Here is an 8,937-nt window from a genome sequence, read left to right as displayed (position 1 = left end):
TGAGAGTATTAGATGTAGGGGTGGTGGGGCACTGTGAGAGTATTAGATGTAGGGGTAGTGAGGCACTGAGAGTATTAGAAGTAGGGGTGGTGAGGCACTGTGAGAGTATTAGAAGTAGGGGTGGTGAGGCACTGTGAGTATTAGATGTAGAGGGTGGTGAGGCACTGTGAGAGTATTAGAAGTAGGGGTGGTGAGGCACTGTGAGTATTAGATGTAGAGGGTGGTGAGGCACTGTGAGAGTATTAGATGTAGGGGTGGTGAGGCACTGTGAGTATTAGATGTAAGGATGGGGGGCACTGTGAGTATTAGATGTAAGGATGGGGGCACTGTGAGAGTATTAGATGTAGGGGTGGTGAGGCACTGTGAGAGTATTAGATGTAGGGGTGGTGAGGCACTGTGAGTATTAGATGTAAGGATGGGGGGGCACTGTGAGAGTATTAGATGTAGGGGTAGTGAGACACTGTGAGAGTATTAGATGTAGGGGTAGTGAGGCACTGTGAGAGTATTAGATGTAGGGGTGGTGAGGCACTGTGAGTATTAGATGTAGGGGTGGTGAGGCACTGAGAGTATTAGATGTAAGGATGGGGGGGCACTGTGAGAGTATTATGGTGTGTACACACGGTGAGATTTTTTCTTACGATTTTGACTATATAGTCAAAACCGTAAGAAAAGTTAGTGCACATCGGAAGGTGAAAGTCGCATTGCGATCCCGATTCGATGCCGATGCGCGGTCGGCATCACAAGAATAGATAGACTGTGCAGGCAAGTGAATTCTGACTATCTCTATAGAAGAGAGAGTCAAAATTAACACTTAGCCACAATCGCACATAGTCAGTATCACAAGCACACTCATTATGTGCTTACCATGCCGACCTAGCCCCTGTCGCATAGCCCGAATCTCACCGTGTGTATGGGCCATTAGATGTAAGGGAAAGTATGGGCTGTTGTGTATCTGCGTCTGTGTGATCGCCCGGCACTGGGATCTCGGAGTCTTCTATTGTAACTAGGCTCCAGGGAAGGTATGGGCTGTTGTTTATTTGTGTATCTGCGTCTGTGTGATCACCAGCACTGGGATCCCGGAGTCTTCTGTTGTTACTAGGCGCAGGGAAGGTATGGGCTGTTGTGTATCTGAGTCTGTGTGATCCACCGGCACTGGGATACTGGAGTCTTCTGTTGTTACTAGGCGCAGGGAAAGTATGGGCTGTTGTGTATCTGAGTCTGTGTGATCCACCGGCACTGGGATACTGGAGTCTTCTGTTGTTACTAGGCTGCAGGGAAAGTATGGGCTGTTGTGTATTTGTGTATCTGCGTCTGTGTGATCACCAGCACTGGGATCCCGGAGTCTTCTGTTGTTACTAGGCGCAGGGAAGGTATGGGCTGTTGTGTATGTGCGTCTGTGTGATCCACCGGCACTGGGATACTGGAGTCTTCTGTTGTTACTAGGCGCAGGGAAAGTATGGGCTGTTGTGTATGTGCGTCTGTGTGATCCCCCGGCACTGGGATAACGGAGTCTTCTGTTGTTACTAGGCTGCAGGGAAAGTATGGGCTGTTGTGTATGTGCGTCTGTGTGAGCGCTGGCACTGTGATCCCGGAGTCTTCTGTTGTTACTAGGCGCAGGGAAGGTATGGGCCGTTGTGTATTTGTGTATCTGCGTCTGTGTGATCACCGGCACTGGGATCCTGGAGTCTTCTGTTGTTACTAGGCTGCAGGGAAGGTATGGGCTGTTGTGTATTTGTGTATCTGCGTCTGTGTGATCACCAGCACTGGGATCCTGGAGTTTTCTGTTACTAGGCGCAGGGAAGGTATGGGCTGTTGTGTATTTGTGTATCTGCGTCTGTGTGATCACCAGCACTGGGATCCTGGAGTTTTCTGTTACTAGGCGCAGGGAAGGTATGGGCTGTTGTGTATTTGTGTATCTGCGTCTGTGTGATCCCCCGGCACTGGGATAACGGAGTCTTCTGTTGTTACTAGGCGCAGGGAAAGTATGGGCTGTTGTGTATTTGTGTATCTGCGTCTGTGTGATCGCCGGCACTGGGATCCTGGAGTCTTCTGTTACTAGGCGCAGGGAAAGTATGGGCTGTTGTGTATTTGTGTATGTGCGTCTGTGTGAGCGCTGGCACTGTGATCCCGGAGTCTTCTGTTGTTACTAGGCGCAGGGAAGGTATGGGCCGTTGTGTATTTGTGTATCTGCGTCTGTGTGATCACCGGCACTGGGATCCTGGAGTCTTCTGTTGTTACTAGGCTGCAGGGAAGTTATGGGCTGTTGTGTATTTGTGTATCTGCGTCTGTGTGATCGCCGGCACTGGGATCCTGGAGTCTTCTGTTACTAGGCTGCAGGGAAGGTATGGGCTGTTGTGTATTTGTGTATCTGCGTCTGTGTGAGCGCTGGCACTGTGATCCCGGAGTCTTCTGTTGGTTACTAGGCTGCAGGGAAAGTATGGGCTGTTGTGTATTTGTGTATGTGCGTCTGTGTGAGCGCTGGCACTGTGATCCCGGAGTCTTCTGTTGTTACTAGGCGCAGGGAAGGTATGGGCTGTTGTGTATTTGTGTATGTGCGTCTGTGTGATCCCCCGGCACTGGGATCCTGGAGTCTTCTGTTGGTTACTAGGCTGCAGGGAAAGTATGGGCTGTTGTGTATTTGTGTATCTGCGTCTGTGTGATCACCAGCACTGGGATCCCGGAGTCTTCTGTTGGTTACTAGGCTGCAGGGAAAGTATGGGCTGTTGTGTATTTGTGTATGTGCGTCTGTGTGAGCGCTGGCACTGTGATCCCGGAGTCTTCTGTTGTTACTAGGCGCAGGGAAGGTATGGGCTGTTGTGTATTTGTGTATGTGCGTCTGTGTGATCCCCCGGCACTGGGATCCTGGAGTCTTCTGTTGGTTACTAGGCTGCAGGGAAAGTATGGGCTGTTGTGTATTTGTGTATGTGCGTCTGTGTGAGCGCTGGCACTGTGATCCCGGAGTCTTCTGTTGTTACTAGGCGCAGGGAAGGTATGGGCTGTTGTGTATTTGTGTATGTGCGTCTGTGTGATCCCCCGGCACTGGGATCCTGGAGTCTTCTGTTGGTTGCTAGGCTGCAGGGAAGGTATGGGCTGTTGTGTATTTGTGTATCTGCGTCTGTGTGATCACCGGCACTGGGATCCTGGAGTCTTCTGTTGTTACTAGGCTGCAGGGAAGGTATGGGCTGTTGTGTATTTGTGTATCTGCGTCTGTGTGATCACCGGCACTGGGATCCTGGAGTCTTCTGTTGTTACTAGGCTGCAGGGAAGGTATGGGCCGTTGTGTATTTGTGTATCTGCGTCTGTGTGAGCGCTGGCACTGGGATCCTGGAGTCTTCTGTTGTTACTAGGCTGCAGGGAAGGTATGGGCTGTTGTGTATTTGTGTATCTGCGTCTGTGTGATCACCGGTACTGGGATCCTGGAGTCTTCTGTTGTTACTAGGCTGCAGGGAAGGTATGGGCTGTTGTGTATTTGTGTATCTGCGTCTGTGTGATCACCAGCACTGGGATACTGGAGTCTTCTGTTGTTACTAGGCTGCAGGGAAAGTATGGGCTGTTGTGTATCTGCGTCTGTGTGATCCCCCGGCACTGGGATACTGGAGTCTTCTGTTGTTACTAGGCTGCAGGGAAAGTATGGGCTGTTGTGTATTTGTGTATGTGCGTCTGTGTGAGCGCTGGCACTGTGATCCTGGAGTCTTCTGTTGTTACTAGGCTGCAGGGAAAGTATGGGCTGTTGTGTATCTGTGTCTGTGCGTCTGTGTGATCACCAGCACTGGGATCCCGGAGTCTTCTGTTGGTTACTAGGCTACAGGGAAAGTATGGGCTGTTGTGTATTTGTGTATGTGCGTCTGTGTGAGCGCTGGCACTGTGATCCTGGAGTCTTCTGTTGTTACTAGGCTGCAGGGAAAGTATGGGCTGTTGTGTATTTGTGTATTTGTGTATGTGCGTCTGTGTGATCACCAGCACTGGGATCCTGGAGTTTTCTGTTGTTACTAGGCGCAGGGAAGGTATGGGCCGTTGTGTATTTGTGTATCTGCGTCTGTGTGATCGCCGGCACTGGGATAACGGAGTCTTCTGTTGGTTACTAGGCGCAGGGAAGGTATGGGCTGTTGTGTATTTGTGTATCTGCGTCTGTGTGATCACCAGCACTGGGATCCTGGAGTCTTCTGTTGTTACTAGGCGCAGGGAAGGTATGGGCTGTTGTGTATCTGCGTCTGTGTGAGCGCTGGCACTGTGATCCCGGAGTCTTCTGTTGGTTACTAGGCTGCAGGGAAGGTATGGGCTGTTGTGTATTTGTGTATCTGCGTCTGTGTGAGCGCTGGCACTGTGATCCCGGAGTCTTCTGTTGTTACTAGGCTGCAGGGAAGGTATGGGCTGTTGTGTATCTGCGTCTGTGTGAGCGCTAGCACTGTGACGCACCATGAATGAGTCTTCATCATCATACTTCCATAATGATGACTCTATATTTACAGGGCGGTCTGGAGCTGTTGCCCCATTGTTAGTGTGATCCTGTGGCGTGCCTCGGCTCAGTGCTAGATCAGTACATGTACGCAACACTCTCCCATTGCTGCAACGTTTCATGGACACACAACTCGGAACAGACATATTTGTGCATTAATTGTTTTAATTTCTAGCAGGGTGTAAAGTCCCTTTAATTGGGTTGTATCTGGTGGACGATACAATGGAACACATACATTCATACATAAGGTGCAGGGTTAGTAAAGACACTGATTCTCTGCCACCTCCTCCATATAGCAGCTCCCCCCCCAAGTGATTAATGTCCTTCCTTCTGTATGGAGCCTGCTGCAGGATCCAGCTTATTCCTTATGGTACCTGGGTAATCTCCACGCTGGATGAAGATAGGACGTGGAGACAGCACCATCCCGGGCCGGGCACCATGGTCAGTGGCAGCGATGGCTCGGATCCATAGGAACATCCTCCAGGATTGTTGTATTCCCCTTGTATGAGGGAATGCTGCATTGACCAGACTGAAACACTTCAAACCCCCCATCACGTAACTGAGCCCACATCTGACCGCTCCATCACACATTACATTTCAGCTGCTTACACATAATGACGTACACAGTCCAGCTTCTCTGTATAGGATCCAATCCTACAGTACAATAGAATAATGCCTCGTATCTGCAGAAACATTCACCTGGTGGGTTCTCTATAAAGTCCTAGAAGTTATTATATAAGGCCTGACAAGGCTGAACAGGTTCCTACTGTAGAAAGTAACCATATTTCTTATGTCTAGATATCAAACATTGCTGATCCTCACACTCAGCGGACTCCCATCTTTCTCAGGCTTATCCCGGAGGGACTCTTCTAGTTTCAGCTTTTCCGGGTCTCCAAACCGGACAGTCTCATGGAAACAGCACGGCGGCGACACTTTGAGAACCTGATCAAATAAGCTAAAGTCAGCCACGTACTTTCCATTGGAGGATAAGGAAATGATAGGACTGAACTCATAGCCCCAAAGTATCTCTTCTGGAAGGTAGGATGTGCGGACCTGGCAAGTAGCACTTGTAGGTTCCACTGTTCCACTAAGGATGACCACCAGTTCAAAGTCCCCTTCGCCGGAACGCATGGCTGTCTCCCTCAGCGGACTAGCCTCATCGACTACATGATAGAAAGTGAGAGGCAGGATTAGGAAGGGACTGTCGGACGAAGTGTCCACCTGGAAGTCCACATTGAACTGGTTCAGATGGACATTCTCACCTTCTTTGGTGGCCTGTGTCTGCAGAAGCTTGCCAGTCACTTGGCATCCGATCAGCAGACTCTTGCGCATGTTGGCCACACGAATCATTAGATGTAGCTTGCCTTCGTGTTGTGCCACCACAGCATTCTGGCTGAACTTGATGGTCTCCGCCCTTTTTTTAGGCCGAGCGATTTTTGCCAGGAAGGTTCCAGTGATGAAGATTTCCAGGATTGTGGTTAGAACGAGCTGGCTGATCAGCAGCACAATGGCTAGTGGGCACTCCTCGCTGATGTAACGGAAGCCATAACCGATGGTGGTCTGTGATTCCATAGAAAAAAGGAATGCTCCGGTTAACGTGTGGACCTGCATGACGCAAGGCGTGTGGTTAGCGGGAGCGTTGAACTCCAGGAGGTCGCCATGTACTAAGGCAACCAAGTACCAAATCACACCAAAGACAAACCAAGTTCCTGCAAAGGTGGCAGAGAATAGGAGCAGTTTGTAACGCCATTGCATGTCAATGAAGGTGGTCCACAAGTCCTTCAGGTAGAGAAAGCTCTTATCGGTGATGTGGTCCATGCGCACATTGCTCCGTCCATCCTTTGTCATTACACGTCTCCGCCGTAGGTTTGATCCAATCAGAGGCCGGTTGTCTGTCTGCGTTGTCTGGCTGTAGTAGACCTTTACTGGGGAAGTCATCTGTGAATAGCAGAAAAGAAGCCGTGTGAACATGAATCCCAGACTGAGATAAATCAGAGGTAACATGCTGAGAGAATGGGCCGCTAGGCTAATGCTTGGGACACCCTAGCAGTGCATGTGGAGCAGGGATCCGGTCTGAAGATCGACAGTGTCTAGGTTGACAATGTTTAGGTCGACCACTATAGGTCGACAGTCACTAGGTCGACATGGATGGAAGGTTGACAGGGTTTCTAGGTCGACATGTGCTAGGTCGACAGGTCTAAAGGTCGACATGAGTTTCACATTTTTTTTTCTTTTTCATACTTAACGATCCATGTGGACTACGATTGGAACGGTAAAGTGTGCTGAGCGAAGCGAAGGCACCATGCCCGAAGCATGGCGAGCGGACGCGGTGCACTAATTGGGGTTCCCGGTCACTCTACGAAGAAAACGACACCAAAAAAAAAAAAAAATCCTCATGTCGACCTTTAGACCTGTCGACCTAGCACATGTCGACCTAGAAACCCTGTCGACCTTCCATCCATGTCGACCTAGTGACTGTCGACCTATAGTGGTCAACCTAAACATTGTCGACCTAGACACTGTCGATAAAACGAACCACACCCGTGGAGCACAGGTGTACTCATTACTGACTGGAAAGCCACACATGGTGCTTTCTGTGAGGAGACCTGGAAAACATGCCCTGTTAGGGTTCCCTGAGGACTGGAGTTAGGAAACGTTAGGTTATAACAGTGATGGCTAACCTTGACACTCCAGCTGTTGTTGAACTACACATCCCAGCATACCCTGCATCAGTTTTAGCAAGGCCAAATAGCAAAACTTTAGTAGGGCATGCTGGGATGTGTAGTTAAACAACAGCTGGAGTGTCAAGCTTAGCCATCACTGGGCTATAATATCACCACAGTCTCTCACTGTCTTACTTAGTAATGGCCAGCAGGTGTCACTGTAGCCCTACACATAAGCGTGATGCCAGCTTCTAGTCTAGACGCGTCCACTGAGTAACAGAGGCCCTGGACAGGCGCAATGTTCTGACAACTGTCAGGGCCTGCTAACCCAAGTGTGTAGATGAAGGGCTGGCAGGGCGATGTGCTCCTCTATGGGGTGAGAAGGAATATTGGCGATTCTGGCAGGATGATATCGCCTGTCTCTGTGTTACCACACATGGCGCAGTATATAGGTGTGACTGCGCCAGTCCTGCACGCAATATAGCCATCAGCTCAGCGCTCGTTGCTGGGACTTGTATCTGGGCACTGGGGGGGGGGGGGGGTGGGGGGGGGGGGGGGGCATGATCCTGGTGGCTGAGGCTTCGGAGAGGATCCTATAAATGCTGTGGATTTACGCCGCAGCGCACAGAGAGAAATGCTTCTATGAGACGCTGTTACCACCAATCTCTTCACATACAGGGGCGGGGCATATGTAACATGTGCGGAGAGACCAGGGTAACACCATGCTGCACTGCAGGCGGGGCAGATGTAACATGTGCAGAGAGACCAGGGTAACACCATGCTGCACTGCAGGCGGGGCAGATGTAACATGTGCAGAGAGACCAGGGTAACACCATGCTGCACTGCAGGTAGGGTAGATGTAACATGTGCAGAGAGAGTTAGATTTGGGTGGAGGGGTGTTCAATCTGAAATCTAAATTGCAGTGTAAAAATAAAGCAGCCAGTATTTACCCTGCACAGAAACAATATAACCCCCCCCCCCCCCACATCTAACTCTCTGCACATGTTACATCTGCTCTACCTGCAGCGCAGCATGATTTTGCCCAATTGCTTACTTTTTTGGTTTGCGCAGAAAAGTGGCAGAAAAGCGATGGGCAATCCTGAGTGCATGTGGCTAGTAGTGTAAGCAAACACAGTCCGTTCAGTGGGCGTGTTGCCGTCGTGTCAATGCAAGTGTCTGCATATACAAACGCACTGCGACAGGCATAGGAGGCCGTGGTCAGACGCTGCACCTGCCATAGGACTGGAGGCTGCATATAATAACGCACTGCGACAGGCATAGGAGGCCGTGGTCAGACCTTACTGTACTGTTCTTACACTTGTTCCCGTATCTCCAGGTGTAAGAGGAACTCCCCCTGACAGGTGTATCTGTGTCCAGGTGTACAGACGTCACATGATCACACATTACTGTACTGTTCTTACACTTGTTCCCGTATCTCCAGGTGTAAGAGGAACTCCCCTTGACAGGTGTATCTGTGTCCAGGTGTACAGACGTCACATGATCACACATTACTGTACTGGTCTTACACTTGTTCCCGTATCTCCAGGTGTAAGAGGTACTCCCCCTGACAGGTGTATGTGTGTCCAGGTGTACAGACGTCACATGATCACACATTACTGTACTGTTCTTACACTTGTTCCCGTATCTCCAGGTGTAAGAGGAACTCCCCCTGACAGGTGTATCTGTGTCCAGGTGTACAGACGTCACATGATCACACATTACTGTACTGTTCTTACACTTGTTCCCGTATCTCCAGGTGTAAGAGGAACTCCCCCTGACAGGTGTATCTGTGTCCAGGTGTACAGACGTCACATGATC

General features: G+C 50.1%; 1 protein-coding gene across 1 annotated transcript; it reads right to left on the bottom strand.

The window, feature by feature from the left end:
- Positions 1-4,603: 4,603 nt before the first annotated feature.
- Positions 4,604-6,428, bottom strand: KCNJ10 (potassium inwardly rectifying channel subfamily J member 10). The gene has a single exon (XM_063948725.1). The coding sequence runs from the start codon at positions 6,425-6,427 to the stop codon at positions 5,258-5,260; it is 1,170 nt and encodes a 389-aa protein (XP_063804795.1). The 5' UTR covers position 6,428; the 3' UTR covers positions 4,604-5,257.
- Between the last annotated feature and the right edge of the window lie 2,509 nt (positions 6,429-8,937).

Source organism: Pseudophryne corroboree (assembly GCF_028390025.1).
Source record: "Pseudophryne corroboree isolate aPseCor3 chromosome 12 unlocalized genomic scaffold, aPseCor3.hap2 SUPER_12_unloc_3, whole genome shotgun sequence".
Lineage (NCBI taxonomy): Eukaryota > Metazoa > Chordata > Amphibia > Anura > Myobatrachidae > Pseudophryne > Pseudophryne corroboree.
The sequence above is the reverse complement of the archived record's forward strand: the minus strand, read 5'-3'. Positions and strand labels throughout refer to the sequence as shown.

Bases quoted from the DNA above. Each gene is read 5' to 3' on its own strand.
- KCNJ10 (XM_063948725.1), bottom strand. From the start codon at position 6,427: ATGTTCACACGGCTTCTTTTCTGCTATTCACAGATGACTTCCCCAGTA.